The 19,236-nt window shown below is 32.9% G+C and overlaps 1 protein-coding gene across 3 annotated transcripts; it reads left to right on the top strand.

Annotated features, from left to right (window-relative positions):
- Positions 1–563: 563 nt before the first annotated feature.
- Positions 564–18,749, top strand: LOC137653584 (dnaJ homolog subfamily B member 9-like). 3 transcript variants are annotated; one of them, XM_068387112.1, is made up of 4 exons: positions 596–813; positions 12,535–12,776; positions 13,163–13,344; positions 16,079–18,749. In XM_068387112.1, exons 2-4 carry the CDS (start codon positions 12,569–12,571, stop codon positions 16,292–16,294), a joined length of 606 nt encoding a protein of 201 aa, XP_068243213.1. In that variant the 5' UTR covers positions 596–813; positions 12,535–12,568; the 3' UTR covers positions 16,295–18,749. The 3 variants fall into 3 exon arrangements, with proteins under 3 accessions (XP_068243211.1, XP_068243213.1, XP_068243212.1); XM_068387111.1 differs by having other exon boundaries at positions 597–813; positions 15,977–18,749; XM_068387110.1 differs by lacking the exons at positions 12,535–12,776; positions 13,163–13,344; positions 16,079–18,749 and adding an exon at positions 7,838–12,523 and having other exon boundaries at positions 564–813.
- The last annotated feature ends 487 nt before the right edge of the window (positions 18,750–19,236 follow it).

The following is a 19,236-nucleotide window of genomic DNA, read 5'->3' as shown; positions in this document are numbered from 1 at the left end:
CTAGAATTTCATTTCTTACTGTTTGTGTGTATTGTTCACTATCAGCTTTCAGTCAAACAAAAATGACCTTCAAGCCAACTTTCAATTTTGTTGTCATTTGTTGTTTTTGAGAGGACTATGCATTTATTTTCTCGGGTATATCTATGTACATCTATAGCAAAATACAGCCTCATTCAAAATATCAAAATATGTGGTGGAAATTACATTTTCGTAGACTGTTAGAATATACTAGAATGACTTGTCACTTGAATGATGTGCAAAATGACGTCACAAGCTTTTCTCCAATAGGAAACGTGCTAGTGTACTAGTGTGGATAAGGCGTTCACTGTGAGTAATAATATTTTGTGAGTTTCGTTTCTTTCTAAAATGAATCGTCTAAAAGACTGCTTTTGTCTGTTGCAGGTTCTTACATTTTTACCATATTAGAGGGAACTATTTGCTTTAAAATTTATGATAGGTTTATCCATAAATTATAATTATAATTTTGATAGAAAATTTTGATTTTGATTATTATAATGTCAAATACTTGATGACATTCAGACGGGTTCGTACCAAAACGAAATCTATTGTTCGGGGGAAGGGAAGTGGTGGGTGCCATTTTCACCAAGCAAAGCTGTAGCAGCCAATTTCACGATCATCCTGTGTATGTAGGACGACGTAGAAAAACACGTCAGTCAGAAGTTAACTGGAGAGACCTGTGTCAACATATATACTTAGTTGCTGTGAAGTTGATACAGTTAGTTTAAGGATCTTCAACGTGTTTTCATCCAAATAACCACGGTTATATACGTACCAAGAAGATATACAAACATCGTAAGTAGTGAAACTTATAATGTACCTGTTTGCAATTTAATATTAGTATCAATGGTAGTTGTCATCTCCATCGACTAAAATGGAACTATGTACTGTTTTCAATTAGAATGAATCCAAATCGATATCACTAAGGCATGTTCTTTATTTGAATTACATTTAATCGAATTGGAGTAATCTTCGATTTAATTGTTCGTCTAAACTGCGACTGTGCAGACAGACTAACAGAGATTTTACATATCCCAAGTTAACCTACTCAATTTCTATAAATTTCCCATTCGGTAAATCTATATTCTTACACTAGAATATACTAGATAATTCCCTTAACATTTAGAAGCTCACCAGATTCTTAAGGTCATGCCTCCAAGTAAAAGCTCGAGAGTCTAGGCTAACCTGTCATGGTGGATGGTGTTGGTTAAATCTAATTTTTTTATTAGACATTTGTGATTTTGCCATAGCCAATGGTACGATAACCTAGATTATGGCCTCTTGTTATTTGAATGTGAATCTGCTGTACTCACACTTAAGGCCTTGTGTTTGGGCAGTAGTATGACATCATGCCTATAGTCAATTTTTTTAGCGAGGCAGATTTGTACCGACTCGCAGCGGTGCCCTTTTAGTTTGGAAAAGTTTCCTGATCGCTTATTGATTGGAGAAGATAATTCTAACCAATCAGCGATCAGGAAACTTTTCCGAGCTAAAAGGGCACCCCTACGAGTCGGTGCAAATGCGCCTCATTAAAAGAAATTGACTATAGTGCTAAGATGCACTGAGTAATTTACGAGGACTAGTAGCAAGTAATATATATATATATATATATATATATATATATATATATATATATATATATATATATACAAAATATTATTTGCATACACACACACTGTAGGAGCCTTTGTAGTGAGCCTTTGTATGTCAGCGGCCAGTTCCTCCCTTGTGGATTAAAAATGGACATCAACTAACCTCAACTCTCCCCCCCCTCAACCTAACCTACAAGCCGTGTCCTTACATACATACCTAATGGGGGGGGGGCTAACTCCCCTGCGACCCCCCTTACACTACCGTATTCTAAGCTAGCCGTTATCATACATAATTTGTTGGGACATAATGTAACACTACACATTACAAGGTAAACAGACATAAGAACCTTAACCTAACTTGTAAGCCGTATCCTTACTTATTTACCTCCCCTGGGTGCTTTGCCCCTTGCGACCTCTGCTTACACTTAAGGTTTAAAGGCCGCTCATGAATGGCAGAGGCAAGGGACAGTGATATTGCCCTATTAAGTTGGAAAATTCCCTAGAGACTAACCATATTACATATGATCAGTGCCCAAGCCCCCTCTCCGTCCAAGCTAGGACCAAGGAGGGCCAGGCAGTGGATGCTGATTACTCAGCAGATAGACCTATAGGCTCCCTTAAACCCCCCATCCTTAGCTCACAAGGATTTTGAGGTTGGAGCGACCAAAGAAACTAACGAGTTTGAGCGGGACTCCAGCCCTAGTCCGGCAATCACCAGTCAGGAACGTTACCACATCAGCCATCACAACCTTAGTCAATTGGTAGCGTACCCCATACGAAAGAACTTCATTGACCCTTTCGACCATGATTTTGATGGGTTAGAGGCCTGGGGGGGGGGGGGGGGGACAAATGTTAGGCAAGGCAATGTTATGATGCATCCCTGTAATATAGAATGTACAGTGAACTAGATCAGCTTTGTTGACAGTCCAGTTGGGTCAAGGTAGGACCTGGTGCCTTAGAGTAGATTTTGGTAAAGTTCTTTACTCTATTGGTATGCCTTTCCGTTACTTTGTATTATGTTAAATGTTGTAATTCATGACAGATGTGTTCTTTAGAGGGATTATATTGGGATTTTTGCATTTCCTTGCCTCTCTAACTATAGTCAATTCATTTTAGCGAGGCAGGCTTGCACCGACTCGCAGGGGTGCCCTTTTAGCTCGGAAAAAGTTTTGTGCTAGCTGATTGGTTAGAATTTTCTTCTCCAACCAATCAAGCGATTAGGAAACTTTTCCGAGCTAAATGGGCACCCCTGCGAGTCAGTGCAAATGCCCCTCATTAAAAAAAATTGACTATAGTGTATTGGGAGGTGATGGCGCAAAGCAGTCATTGTGGCTTATTTTGAGCTTTAGGGATACCAGTTTTTCCCATTTTAAGATTGGCAGTCCATCTGGATAATGTGACTGCCCTTTCTCAAAAGCTTCTTGAGATAATTGTTTGCTCCGATGTGGTGCACTTTGCTCACAATTAGACATTTTTTACCTGCTTTTATTGATCTGCCAAGTAAGATAAGATTTGCTGATTATTTTGATGATATTTTTTCACTTTTAGATGACCTACAATAGCTATATAGTGAATGGAGTGTTATAAATATAATCAATTTCCAAAATATATGAAATTACTGTTGATCAGTTAGTCTGTTCGTGTCAATAACAGAACGTCATCATCAATAAAAGTCATATACTGTAATCTCCACCAAAAACAATGTTAATGCATGTTTAACTTGAAAATGCTGTACACTATAGCCTTTAGAACAGTAGGGATTCCAGTTCTCTCTGCTAAATTGGACTTTTTTTATCCCTCCTTAATTAATGATATCCCTCAAATCCCCTCTCGATTTTACGATACATACAGCTTAAAGTGTTGGGAAGGTGATGCCTAATAGAAATAATTGGGTAGTTTTTTTGTTTCCTCATTTTGATGCATGAGAAAAATTCAGTGATACATTTTTTAGTTTTTAAAATCAAGTACTTGGTACTTATTATGTGGATCCTCTCTGGAATTGTCCATTCCTGTCTCACTTTGGTGAAATCACCTGAATCCCCCTTTTATTTAGGCTATTTCACAACACCTGTCTGTCTTATGCAAGTTGAAATGGCAAGCAGGTAAGGCAGGGATGTTATGAATATTGGAAAAGATAAACTAGAATACAGTAATTCATTAGATGTAGGTATACAGCACAGTATAAATCAAATACAGGATTTTAAACTTACACTCATTAAATTACAGCTTTTCCCCAGAGAATTTAAATGATGAAATGCATTGAAAACACTTGTACACAAAAGCATTAGAATTAATCTCTAATGAGACCTTGAAACTGCTTCCAGAGTAATGTATTAAATATATTGAGATATAGGTTTTTTGTATCAATCACGTTTTGAATAGCTTAACTAGTACCTTGCAACTTTAACTAACTTGGAAAGCAACTACAAATGGGCAAACAAATGGTCATTATTCCCAATAGGTTGCTAAAATTTCAATAAAGTCGCATTGCAGTTAAGATTTAAATTGAAATTGTTCTGTGTCTTTGGGGTCGCTTTGTGCACGTTGAATTAACCAAAGAAAATTTAAATTTGTTGTGTGACAAGATAATGTTCAAGTAGAATATGCCTTAGCAGTACAGTAATGTAAATATTGGCTTTTGGAAGTGTTAAACCCATTATATACTGTACCAGTATTAATAATGGCATCATATATGAATTATACCCTCTGTATAAATTACTGTATATATTGGGCTTTATACAAAAAGTTGTAACATGCTGGCAGAGACTGCAATTTACTGGTATTAACTCTGTATATTAGCATTTGTATGATGATGTATTCCTTTTTAAAACTTATTTATTTATGCTAAAGTTAAGCAAAACTTTAGCATACAGCATAAAATGTATGGGAAGAGACTTCTCTTGAATCTCTGTTCGTGTGATGTGAATCATATCGCCTTAAATGTGTGTAGTGTTTGTGAAGTTTAGTTTCATCGGCCATTAATGGCATCTTTACCTGTCCTTGAGGGACATTATTCAGTACATTTTGTTAGAATATAATCGTATAATGGCCCCATATAACCTGTTTTGGTTGGACAGTATTCCAGACTTGTCAACTTAGACCCGATCTTAATAAAACGTTTCATGTAGAAAGCAAAGTTCTCAGAATATTTAGATTTCATTACCTAGAACTGCCTTATGGGTCACTATTTGTTAATGGTTCTGCATTCGTGTATGTTCTGGAGGGGTTAATTTTTAATCCTTAATTAGTTTTAAAGGATGCAGAAAGTTACTTTCATTTTTATCAGTCTATTTCAAGAGTGACACATCATTCAAGAACGTTATGCCTAATAGAGGAAAAGTCTCCCAACCTTATTGTATACAAAATATTCTTCACATTTTCAATGCTAAATAAGAATGGAACATAGTTACGACCCTTACACTACAAATGGTACTGGATTTCTTTACAACGACAGGAATGGGTTTTATACTGACATGAATATTTATATAGGCCTGCATAGTTTTATATTTGTTTCATTAGAAAATCTTTTTAAGGCCAAAATATAACAATAGATGGTATTATGATAGCCATGATTGCAAAACTACGGTTAACATTCATCTCTTTTCTTCATTGGTAATCTGCCACCAGATTCAGTGTAATATGCTATCCAGGGAGGTAGTTTGAATATACCGTAGTACTTTTATTAGTAGTATGTGCTGGTACCATATATGTGAATTGTTGAACTTTCTTTTTGTTCTTCAGTTTTTAGACAAATGCTAAATATTATTAGTTGCTGCTATGAGTTGGATTCAGTGTTACTACAGTAGTGCAGTAGTTATAAGAATGGATTTGGAAGTGAACTGTTTGTAATTTTTACTCATACATTCATAAAAGCATTGTATGAAGGGAGTTAGCTCTGCTTGATTACAAGTGTATAAAAATTGTGGAAAATACCATTGGTTAATGTGCAGCGTCACTAATGTGCATGTACAGTATTATTACGTTTGTGAAGCACATACAGTATTGTTTAGAAATAGCATGCGAGTACAACTTTACGTGAATGTAAATACAGTACAGGACCAGTTCCTATATCATACTTGAATGCATTTTGATTGTTGTAAATCCTTATGGGTATTAAATTTTGAGTTGAAGTTTGTTCCACAGTACTTACAAGGAGTAATGTGTTCCATATTTTATGGTAAAATTGTCATTCAACCTTTGGAATTATGTACTGTATTTTGTAATTATTATTAGTGTTTGTGTAATTGTTTATATTCAGAATCCTCAATCGTGATTAGTCTTTATAATTGATTTTTCCTGTGTATTGCTCATATGATTTCAGTGCATGTGTTCATCACTATGAAAAATAATTAGTCATTGCAGTGCATTACTCTTTTATTTTTTTATTTATTTATTTATTTTTTTTTTTTTGAGAATTCAGCACTTTGAGAAAATGCTTACTAATTTTTTTATTCGTCTGTCAAGATTAGGATTCTAAGGATAGGGATTTTTAGTTGAAACAGGAACTGTGGGAAGATTCTTTATTCCTGCAAATTTAGCTTTAAATTTTGCACCATATGCACCAAAAAGTAACGAAGCTTAGTCCTGGCTCATATCCAAGTCTCTCTCTCTCTCTCTCTCTCTCTCTCTCTCTCTCTCTCTCTCTCTCTCTATGTACATACACACAACATATGTATGTATTGACTGAATAAAAACTATTAGGTTAGCAGTTAGTTACATATTTGTCATAGAATAACTAAAGGAAACTAGCTTGCTTTAAAAATATTTTGGAACCTTTGTATGCTAAATGTTGCATCCCTATCCTCCAAGCATCATTTAAACAATATCAGTATTTACCAGTTTAACGAGTCGCATTTCTCATTGCGCATACTTTATTTTAAGAGCTTATTATGTAATCTTGTCAAATTTGTCAATACATGCACAGCAGATATCAGTTCATCATTGCAGTGTGTAGGCATTACTAAATGGTATTTACAGTCCCTTCTGCTACTTATTGCATCCAATTTTTAGCCATCTTTTATATCTTATGTTATTATCCAATCATCTTATACATTGAAGTTTGTGTAAGCATTATTTTTGTTGCTTCTTGAACCTGAATGGCCATATTGGCTCAAGCTCCAGATTCCCTTTATTGCATTACTTTTTGTTTACAGTAAATAAGTTTGTAACTTACTGTACTGAACTTACTGTACTGTTTTATAAAAAAAGATTGTGTTACCTACCTAAGATTGAGAAGATAGGTAGGTCATAAGCTTTATCCTTTTTGTTTGTAGGACCCTGTGTAGTCATTGATTATTTTTAAAGTAATAAGTGTTTTTTGCTTTCATTATTGCATTTAGTATGTACAAGTCATCTGTTTTTTTACTATATCTGGCTGTCAATTTGATGAAAGACAGTGTTTTAAGATTAACATGTGGTCATATACCTGTACTGACTTATTTGTTGTTAATCTAATCTATTATAAACTTTAAGTATTGTAATGCTATGAAGCATTGTGTAAAATATTTATACTGAAAGTGCAGGTTTTCTTGCTACAAACATGTACTGTAAATGTTTTCTTCACTCCCTCTTATGGAAAAGTTTATCAGAAATCTTTGATATGAACTCCCTCTTAAACTTTGATTTGATAATGTCTTATGTTACCCATTATTTAAGAGTTGTGATACCTAACCCTTCTTGATCATAAGGTGAAAATCATATTCATACACCAGACAACTTTTAAATTTAAGTATCATTATAGCTTCATATGAAAAGGTAGAATCAAGAGAAATTAGTTTTAATCAGTTATTAGCACAAGTTTGTTTCATGAGTTTTTATAGATTAAAACTTTACAGCATATGAAAATGTTCAAATAAGTTTAAATTTTTTCATTTACCTCCAACATATACAATAGAAAGTGCACTTGAGCCTCCCACAATACCTTTCCCATTTCTTCAAGATGAACAGTACCCAAAATGAAAGCAACTTCAGTGTATAAGGCTTGATGTGTAAGCAGCTACCTTGATAATGGTATATTCTTTCCCCTAATAAGTATTTTATGGTTTGTTGTTTTAAAAGATTTTAGGTTTCAGGAAATAAGAAAATATCCCTAATGTGTGGATATGTTAGGTTGGTATTGAATTCTAAGCTTTTGAGTTATTTTTTCATGTTTTTGTCTATACAGTATTCAATTGTTACCTTTCACACTTGTTTACATTTTGGAGCACAAATTCCCTTTTCTCTTTCAGGATCGTCCGGTGGATGAATTGCCTTAGGAAAAATTTATGCCTTCGTTAATTGCTGAAGAGGATCAGAAAATCAAAATACAGTAGTTCTTGAATCTACATTATTCTAGGCAGATATGGTTATTCTCATTGATGGCAGTCCTTTAGATGAGGTTCCCAATTCCACTAAGGAATTTTATCAAGCACACCAAACTGTCGTTTCTAAGGCGTCTAGTTTTGCCAGTCAGAATAATGTTTTAGTACAAAAAGAGTATTGTCTGTATGTAGCCCAAGGGGAGTTTGCAGTTGTACCCGGAAATGATCCTAAGATAGAGTACATAGGATCTGATGATGCAACTACATGTCACATTGTCATTATAAAACACACATCTGGGACAGTTTGTGTAGCACATTTTGATGGGAGTAAAAATGAAGAAGCCGCTGTTGATACTATGGTCTCTAAAGTATTTCAAATTGATGGTAGGGTTGACCACTTAGAATTGTATGTTGTTGGTGGTTATGTCCCTGAAGAAGGAAGTAAAGAGGCAAAAAAGAATGAATCTGAAAGTTTGTCTTTGAAAATATTAGGATTGTTCATGAGACATAAATGTCATTTTAATCTTGCCCTTTGGTGTACTTGCTATTTGAATACCATGCAAGGAATTAATGGGCCAAAGCCAATAATGTATGGAGTTGCTATTCACCTTTCCACAGGAGAAGTGTTCCCAGCAACCTTCAGATCACACGATCCAGCTTTGCCGATAAGGTCGGCCTCTCGATGGATGGGTGATCACACTGTTGCTTGTGATCTTTATGACCACACAAATGGGACCATAACCATTAAACCCTTTAATTATTCAGATGTGGATCATTTTGCATTTTATTTAAAGCTATCAGATCAAGTTTTGCTGAATAATTTTTCTACTTCCCCCAAAGTTGAGCCCCCTTCTTTTTGTCATGATTTAAGGGAAGTATTCAGAGTATTTGTTACGCATCGAAATCCGGATATTACTTTGTTTCCAAATTGTAAGCCAAAATGTTACTCTATGAATGATTGTGGCTTATGGCAATTATTGAAAGACTGAAGTTACGTTATTACAAAGAAAATGGAAATGTACAGTACCTGTAATGGGCAAGACCAGAGTTCTGTGATCACAGTATTAAATTACTTTGCATAAAGTGAAACATGTTAAAGAAAACTAGAATTTTACTTAAGGAAATGCAAGTGATAATATTTGTTGAATTTGAGTACTTGTTTTAATGAGACAAACAAGCCTGTGATATGGGTTTATTGTATACATATACTGCATCCTTTTTTAATTTTGTAAGAGATGAGAAATTACTAAGGTATATTCTTTTAAGGATGAGTAAATTAGTTCCTTTATATTTATGTCCGCTTTACATTGTAAGTTTATAAGTAATATTTCCTTGTACTGTATATTTAGTTTAATTTTTTTCACTTTTTTTCTAAGGTTTACTTTTAGGGTACCGAACAACAGTGATTTTGGTTTAGATAATTCTCTTATTTTAGGTCTTGACTTTTAATTTAGTGACACTAGTCATCATTTTCTTTTGTAAGTTTTTTTCTATTTTTAGATAGTTTCCAAAGATGCCTAAGTCCTAACTTGAGCTGCCAATTTTATGTAATAGGAAGTATTTCCTAAACCTATTTAATATAAAGTCTAGGTCAAGGTATTTTTCCTTTTCTAAATGAGTCGCCAATGCTTATAATTATACTGTTGTTCACCAGGGTTATTAGTATACTGAATACTTTTTGAAATATATATCTTTTTGTTATTGTATATTTTTTGCACACAATTTATTAGAATTTGGTTCCTAACAGAACTGAGCTGGAATGAAGGAATTATCCTTTTAATACTTAATGTGCAATAAATTGAGGACAAAGTTGTTCTTATTGATAAGTGCCTTATTAGAAGGTGTTGAAGTAATAGGCTGTCATGGTTTATTGGCTGACTGTAATCTTTTAGTTTACGATAGCTAATGCACCCAGTTCTCTCTCTCCTCCTTTTTTTTTTTTTTTAATAACATATTCCATATAATTTCAACAATAGTTATGCATATGATCTCATTATATAGAGACTTATTTGTCAAGATTTGTATTGAGTGCTTAACAAAAGCCGTTACACAATGTATAACACATTTTTCTCTGAAAATATGCAGTATGAAGAAAGTAAACTTTTTTACCACGAGTCACGTTTTTTATGAATGCTATGGTGATGTTTGTTAGGGGTAATTTTGATGAGAAACGTAACTTCTTTACTATTTTTGTAATGTACATGTATCCATTAAGTTATGACTTCTAAACAAAATGTCCATGGCACAACTGAGAATACTTTTTTATTAATTATAGTCTGTATAATGTCGCATTTTAATGACGACAGGTACAGTAGTGTACGGTATTCTCACTTTTCAAGTTTAAAACTGCTTCATTTCAGTATCGTTGGTATACTGTACTGCTTTTGTTGCTGGTAATGAATGTTTGGCTTATAGGATAATTTTAGACCATTCAGTATTATAATTTTGAAACGTGTTGCTGGTTGTTAATAGTAAAATTAATGTAGCCAGTGTTGAAGAAAAAAAAATTTATATACCATGAATTTGACTATTATTATACCTCTTTTATGTTTTTACATTGTATATCATATTTTTGTTGCATTATATGTATAAATAGTTAGGTTATTGTGTGTATTAAAATCCAAGTTTTAGTTTTTGAAAGGTCATTCCAGACCAGAACAAGGACCAATGATATTTTGATAGGGAAAATTATAGAGTGGTTTCCAGTGGTGTACAAAAACATAATTGCTAAAGCTGGAGCATTAGGGTACAGTGCTGTCCTGTTAAGAAGTGAATATTTGCCACATTTAGGAATAAGTATATAGAACCCTGTATAGGGTGAAAATCAACATGAGATAGTCTTCAATAGAAGTAAATTTCATCTAACATTTGTATTCAACTCTATTCTCTTCAAATGAAAGGCAAGGTCACTATCAGTCATGCCCCCAGAGGTCCTAAAAGATGGCAGAACCTAAGTCCTAACTGTATTTAATCCTACTTTGATTAATAATAAGTACTTCAAATTAAATGCTATCAATTTGGTCACCACTTGGGTAAAACTCGCTAGTATGTAAGTCAATTGTCTTGCATATGCTACCAGCTACTTTTAGGGCCTCTGTTGGAATGGTTGATAGCGGCCCTGCCTTTCATTTGAAGAGACTAGTATTCAATCCCAGTGTGAGGTAAAATATGGAATGTATTCAAAATTCTATTTGAAATTCTAGAAAGGTTTACACAATTTCTTAAGTTGATTTGAAGCAAATATCAGACATCCTTTTTTTGCAGGAACCAAATGAAATGTCACCACCTTCATAGGTTTTGAAAATGACAGATTTCATATTAAAAATTCCTAATATGCTTAAACTGATGGTTTTTAGAAATGGAGGTTTTTGTGAAGGACGTTATAATTTCTGAGTCCTAGGATGTTAAGCACTGATTTTGTTTTTCTTTTTATATACTGTATATACAAGGCCCTTGCTTTTTTATTACCTAGGAGTATAAAAATGTTAAGTATGGATTTTACAGAATATAAAACTATTATGTTGTGTTCCTTTCCTCTAGCCAGTACTGTACAATCTTGAAATTCTTCATTGGTTCTGATAGCTAGGTCTTTACAAGTTTGTATTTATTTCATTAAGTTAACTGCACTCTACTAAAATCTGGTTATATAAGTGTATGGAATGAAGAAGTGCATCAGATGTGAATAGAAGAAAAGCACAAGCTCAGTTAGGATAATACAGTTCTTTTCATGCATTGTCTCCTGTCGAGTGTAAATTACACAGTACTGAGGAGAAGACAATTTTGAAGATCTTCCTGGATTGTTCTTTTAATCATTAGAATTTGGTATTATTTAATTCATTTAAGTTTATCTGTCATTACTATGTACTTGAGTTGTTTTAAAGGCTATACATGGCTTGCAATCCATTTTTATGGCAAGTTCATTCTTTACAGATAATTAACTATTAAGGTGATTTGCTATAGAAAGGAAGGGGCATTTTTGCTGTCAAGTTTAGTTACTTAAGTTTTTCTAAAAGATGTGTCAGACTGAAATAGTGTAATTCCTCTTTATTTAGGAAGATTTTTACGTCTTGAACACAATACGTAATGCTTGAAAATAATTGATATTCCAAGAAATGGTACTACTGTAACTGTAATATTTTTTTGTGTTGAAGGTTGATTGTAGGGTGTGCATATTGTACAAAATTAATCTATTGTAGGTTATATTTTTCATCAATAGAAGTCTTTGTTCATTTGGGAAATCAATGTCAAGCTTATTTTTTCTTTTTGGTTGATCTTCATGAGGAAACTCAATTATTGGCATTTAGTCACTTCCCTTAGAGTTCTCTTGCTAGAGGGTACACTTGGTCATACTTCTATTTTATTTCTCCTCCTCATATTAAAGTTTTTATAGTTTATATAGGAGATATTTATTTTAATGTTACTGTTCTTAAGATATTTTATTTTTCCTTGTTTCCTTTCCTCACTGGGCTATTTTTCCCTGTTGGAGCCCCTTGGCATATAGCATCCTTTTCCAACTAGGGTTGTAGCTTAGCAAGTATTAGTAATCATAATAATAATTTCTTATGATTAAATTTTCTGTTTAATGAGACATAAGCACTGATAACTTTTATATTTCTTTATTGCAGAAGTTTGATAAAGGATCTAATCTCACTTTAAATCATGAATTTGTGGATTGTGTGGACTTGCATTGTGATTGCCATGTCAGCAATTGGATCTTGCACAAAGGACTATTATGAAGCTCTAGGAATAAGTAAAAATGCAAGCGATAGAGAGATTAAAAAGGCATTCCGTAAATTAGCCATTCAATATCATCCAGATAAAAATCAAGAACCTGGTGCCGAAGAGAAGTTCAGAGAGATTGCAGAAGGTTAGTGTTTGTGCATTGCAGCCCTTTGTATTGAATTGCAGTACTGTGGTATTTATGCACAAGTTTCTATTTCTGGAATGCTTAGTATGATGACACAGACTTCACATGCTACACAATTTATTTTGAAATCAATCTTGTAAATTGAGTGTCTATCAAAAGGTGAATCTTTAAAAGTATGAGAGTTAATCTACACAAGTACAAATTTTGGTTGCTAAAATTATTTTTATTTTCATGTTTTTGTAACGATGTGTAAACCAGTATCAATTCTTCCAAATAATTGTGTTTTTGGATAAGTTTTCAACATAGGTGCAGTCCTTGTTGTAACAGTTGAAGGGTTATTACGATAATTTATATAAATTGTTCAGTATGTTGTATTTCTTTTTCAGCCTATGAAGTTCTGTCTGATGATGAGAAGCGTAAAGAGTATGACATGATGGGCCATGCTGGCTATACTCAAAAACAAGGTGGTGGACGTCCTTCAAATCATGCATTCCACTTTAACTTTGATGATTTGTTTGCAGAGTTTGAGAATTTTGGAGGATTTGGTAGTGCATTCAACACTGATTTTGTGAGTATTGTTATATCTTGTTGCTAATTAATATGTGCTTATTTCAAAGCTTCTTAGTGTAAGGATTCAGATTAGATGTCCAAGTTTATAGAGTTTTATGTGCTCATTATTCAACTAAAAGTTAACGCAGCGGATACTCGCATTTCGTTAAAATCTTTTTATATTTAGTAACTATTTTCAAACTTTAAGCATACTGATGTAGGGAAAGTAATCCAACTTGTGATAATAAATGGTAATTATTCATCAATGGTTATCATTGTCTTCAAATTATGACATCTTTATGCCACACTCCGTAATGATCACTTCAGAACATTTGATAGGAGCACCAAAGTAGTCAGTGTGAGCACCAAATTGATATTTGTTTTTATCCTGTGCAATGAAGCCTGCACTTGTAATGTTCCCAAATGTATTTATGGATATGTATACCTTGCATGATTGGATGTGGGTCCTAATTTTAAGGTGCAATTTATGTAGTCAATATCCTATAATGATAGGCATTAAAAGGTAGTCATGCAGATTGCATGTTCTGTATAAACATTTAATTCTCTGACATTTAACTTTATTTGTGCATGGCAGGCAGCTGTGAAAAAGTGCATGACAAGTGATACACACAATTTTATTGTCTATGTAAATACTACAGTACTGTATTTTAGAGTAAAAATCTGTTCATAGAGTAGAATGCAGGAAATTGAAATAATTCAGTATAATCATATTATCTAGACAAAATTATTAATCACATCAAACAAAGGAGATTGTTGTAAAACTACAGTAGCCAAAAGGTCAATATTGAGCTGTTATGATTATGAATAAAATTAATTTAAAGTTTGAGCAATTGAGTAAAGTAGATTTTAACAAGCACTATTGTGAGATATCTAGTCTCATTCAGTTTGTTTTTTCCCAAATTTTTCAAATTTTTCATTAATTATACTCTCCTTGAATACTGTATTATATATATATATATATATATATATATATATATATATATATATCAGATAGAAAATCAGACATTTAGGGTCTTATAGTTCTTGAGTATTTTAAATATATTCTATCTGTATACAATTTACACACTCAAGGAGACAGAGTCTTAGGAAAATAAATGTTGAGTGCATGCCAACTTTTACATCCTGATAGTTGGCTAAAACCTTTTATGAACATTTAGCTCTCCAGATTTAATATCTTTAGTCAGCTTTATTTTTTAAAGAAATAAAAGTAAAGCAAAAATATACAGTAGATAGTGATAGACTACAAATTACTATACAGTATGGAGATGGAAAATTCATATACTGTAGACATCTAAAGCTTTCCTGTCTCTATAGTAAATAAAATCTAAATAACCTAAAAAAAATATTATTCTGGTGAAAAAATGCAAATAAATTTATATAATGATTAAATGCAGTATACTTAACTTGAAATACATTAGTCTGATTTTGTGAGATGGATGCTTCTGTGTTTGAAGTACTGTACTATTTTTTTCACAATTTTGGGATGCTTATATACCCCAAGTGCATCGTTTTCGTTAGGTTTATCTATATTGCCATTTTTACCACTATTTTCCACCCTTATTGATGATTAAAAGCAAGAATTGCATATTATCATTATTGATAGTTATCAAAATGCTAAATGTATACATGAACCTTTTCTCTTTATAGTAGTTTTATTATTTTTTACATCCTTTTCTTTTGACAAAAAGTGCTGACAAAATCATGAAGACTGAATCTTGCTGGGAAGATAGTTATAAGTCTTATAACCCTATACTTATTCCTATCCAGATTAATGGGAATTCAGGATTTTTATGAATTTGTATAATGGCAATAGATAACTTTACTTTTTACTATTTTCTCAAATATTTTTAATTTATTTACTTTTTCTACATATCTACATTCATACTGTATGGAATATGTAGTAACATCCCTTTTAGATTTTTGTGTTTTGCTCACACTAGTATTGAATATGCTTTTGCTTTGGTAGATTAGCTTTGTTCTACTAAGTTTGTTATGCTTTTGCTTGCCTAGTTTATGATAAAATGGATGGATACACTCAAGTTGGAACTGATAGGAATTATATATTCTGTAAAATAACCTTCCGCTCAGTACTGTATTTACACATGACAAGTGTTGATTCAAAACTTAGTGAAATGGAAGTTAGCAGAAGTCAAAGACTCAGTAGGTGCACTACTCTTTTTCTAATGAAGCTTCCATCCCTACTTATACACTAGTAAACAATACTGTTAAATTATTTAGTTGAACTGAAAAAGAAAAGAATTCAGTTGTACTATATTGCGACTCATTCTTTCCTATTTTGGATAAACTTACTTGTTGATATACAGACCTTGCTGAGGAATACCTTGCAGTGGTTAATTTTGCTAATGTTTGGTTAATCTTTTCAAGTCTTGACACAATAAGTCCTAATATAATTTTAGAAAGTGGGAAAAGTATCTTGAATACACAATGTTTAAGAGAAAGGATTATTACAGTATCCATGTGCAATCTTTTATATATGAACTTGTAGTTAGAGTATTTTGACCCTTTTTATTCTCTTTTGCATATGATTCTTTTTGTTTATTTTGCATATTGATTGTAGTATACTTGAAAAGTTAGGTTAGTTTATATAGGACCCTCTTCCACTCATGCAGGGTAGTGATGGATTCATGGATATGGAAGACTTCTTTGGTGGCCATGGATTCGGTGATCCTTTTGGTTCCCATGACTCATTTTTTGGGGGTGGCCACTTCCAGCATGCTGACCACATGAGACGTCATCAGGAAGCTCACAATCGTGCACGAAATCAACATCATCAAGGGACCTTTGCCCATGCTCAGGCGTATGCTAATGCTAACAGTCATCATCAAAATATAAGATTCAGTGCTGGCAGTGGAGGAGCTGGAAGGACATGCCGAACAGTTACTCAACGTGTTGGCAATATGGTAACCACTTACACTACGTGTAGTTAAGAACCGGGTATTGTTGTTGTTGTATAGATGTTTTTTATGTATATTTTGATATAACAAATTATTCAAAAGGAATGTTTATGGCAGTCGCTGTATATGACACACCACTGTTTCAAGTGAATTCAATAGACATAATGTCAAGACAGGAATAGTATAGGCTACTCTAGTGCCAAGGTTGACATATATTTGTTACTGGAGTTTGAAAATGGTGTTGGTGTTAAAATAGTAAGTTGAAAATTGACATCTAGTAGATTTGAAGTTTCTATTATGGTTTAGAAAATTGCAACGCACACGTTAATTTTTCTTGGCACAAAGATATATATAATGATTATCATAGAATTTGTATGTGTTGCAAGTTATACTGTGCAGTGGTTGGATATCTTGGTGTGCAATCTAATCTTGCTTTAAATTGATGCATAGAGGGTAACATTGAAATGTCTTTAAGCTGTTTGATATGTTTTTCTGAGGCATTTTGTTCTTCAGAATGCTTTTAAGTGCCTTTGCCTGTTTACCTTGTTACTTTCAATGCATTGAAATTGTAGGATTTAGTTATGCAGCAGAATTAATGCTCAGTTTTATTCTGAGTGTTATGAAAGCTAGTCACATATGTTTAGATATTTATTATTTATGATACTCCATTTTTTGTATATAGATATATTGGCAGAATGTAAAGCCGCTTTTCAGATAAAAGCTTCTAAAGGCTTTCAAATACAGTACTTTCCTTTTCTGATCTAAAAGAGCAGCTTCCCTATTGTTCTTAAAGTATTAACAGTTTTTAATAACTGTTTATGATTATATATAAATTTTGTTTTCTTTTGTTTTCAAGTGGTATCCGATAAAAGCAATTTGGTTTGCAATAATAAGAGTAACAAGAAGGTACGGTAGTGTTCTCAATGTAAAATTATAATTTTATTTGTATAGGTTTTCAGAAAATGGAATTGCATAGTTGTAAAGTTATTTAATGCTACATGGACCATCATTCAAAGTTCTATCATATTTGGATATTTTAGAAATTTATTTCTGGGTTGAATGTTTATGGTATTTAGGTTGCATTAGTGTTTGAAAATACTGTACTGTCGCAACTCCACCGGAAAATCCTTGAATTTTAAAAATTTAAGGATTTTTTGTTTGTATGAGGGTATGAATGCAATCTTCCTTTCCTTTTTCTTTATTTAGGCATTTGGAAATATTAGGAAAGAGATCCACTTACATAAAGACTTTTTGCAAGTTTGTTGTTGTTGCTTCTCTGTTTGTTGAGAATCTTGCAATTACACTATCTTTTTAGGCAGTTGAAACTGTTTAAACTTTGAAGCCAGAGTTTTTTATTTTCCTTTTCTCGAGAGTGAAATACTTCTTTTGTATTTCGGGGAAAATAACATTCTTAGTCTTGGTATGGGGAAGTTTTCATAGTTTGCCCAAGATTTGAGGCTGAAGTTTGGTTCTTAGTTGTGGTGTGTTGCATAGGTTATTTGCATTCCAATACCATGAAAGGGAACTTCAAGAGTAAAAATGTGTTTTCATTTTGTCATTTTTTTTTTCTGCACACATTTATCATCGTTTGTGTTTCATTTAGGTGTGTTTGTATGTACTTATGTGCTTACCATTTTGGGTCTTCCATGCCTCCAAAAAGTAATAAGCCCTAGTCACACTTTAGGCGTGTAGTTTAACCTCAATAGATGAAATGCTTCATCACTTAAGTTCATAGTCATCATTATCTTAATCAGTTCATAACTTCAGAATTTGCTATCTTTTCTGGATTTAATTGCAAATCTATCAGTACTCTGACAGGACATCATTAATGTGGATACATTTTGAATGAAGATATACAAACCTTTTGCCCTTGAAATAGGATCAAGTCTTCAAAGGACTTTGGTTTGTATGGCTAGGAAAAATACAGTGTTGTCTCCATTTTGATAATGGCCATGTAGAGACCTCATATATATTGATCCATATACTTCCATGATTATCATTCAAGTTGTAAAAGTTTAATGTATTAGTTTCAAATGATTTAATGAATAGATGACAAAAGTTATTCAGTAAATAATGATATTTCTCAATTTGAAATGGCATTATTCTATCTAAATGAAATGCCATTACATTCATGGAGTCTTAATTATGTACTTTCTAACATAGCATTTAGGTTTTAAAAGGAAGAAATTATTTGGGAGTATTTAAATCTAGTTCCTATGTTGTACTTCGATGTGTTTTGTGATGTTAAGCTTTTAAAAGCTATTACTGTAGTCTTTGTAGATTTTTCACTTAAACTAAATGTCATAGTTATCTGAAGTTACCTTGATACCATAAGATAACATATTCACAGGAATAAATTGTTGAATGTTAACTCTCATATACCATGTAAGTTTCAAATGCAGGATCTGTGATATACATTTGTAATTAGGAAGAAGGAAATATTCATTGTAAAAAGAAAGAAAAAATATATTTTGTTTTTCAAAGGTAATTTTTTATTGTTTCCCAAGTTTTTGCAAGACTTCTATGCTTTATAAGAAAGGGTTATGTAAAAGACCAGAATATGGAATCCAATGAAACATGAAATAACCAAAAAAAGCTCATCTTCTCTACTCAAGGGCACGGTTTATCAATATGCAAAGCATAGACTCTGTTAGGATAAGGGAGACAGACTGGGTTAGGCTCTATTGTACCTGTCACAGAACCTTCAATGCTGAGTTCATATGCTAACCAGTGATATGTCATCACCAAGACCAATTATAAAATTAGAGTGTCATGGGGCTCCCTGCCTCACTCCTAGCCAACATTTTTATGATTTGGAGTAAGACTCCTTATTACCCATTCCTCTTTTATGAGTCAAGAGGTGTTGAGAAGAGATCATGAGGAAGCAACACCACAATGGCCGTGGCGAACCCCCGAAAGGGAACAACAAGCGGCGAAAACAAAAAACCAAACATGGTTAAGAATAATAAGTGTCG

Source organism: Palaemon carinicauda, chromosome 14 (genome assembly GCF_036898095.1).
Source record: "Palaemon carinicauda isolate YSFRI2023 chromosome 14, ASM3689809v2, whole genome shotgun sequence".
Lineage (NCBI taxonomy): Eukaryota > Metazoa > Arthropoda > Malacostraca > Decapoda > Palaemonidae > Palaemon > Palaemon carinicauda.
This window is presented reverse-complemented; position numbering and strand designations above follow the sequence as displayed.

Coding starts and splice junctions, on each gene's coding strand:
- LOC137653584 (XM_068387110.1), top strand. CDS start 7,951: ATGGTTATTCTCATTGATGGCAGTCCTTTAGATGAGGTTCCCAATTCC.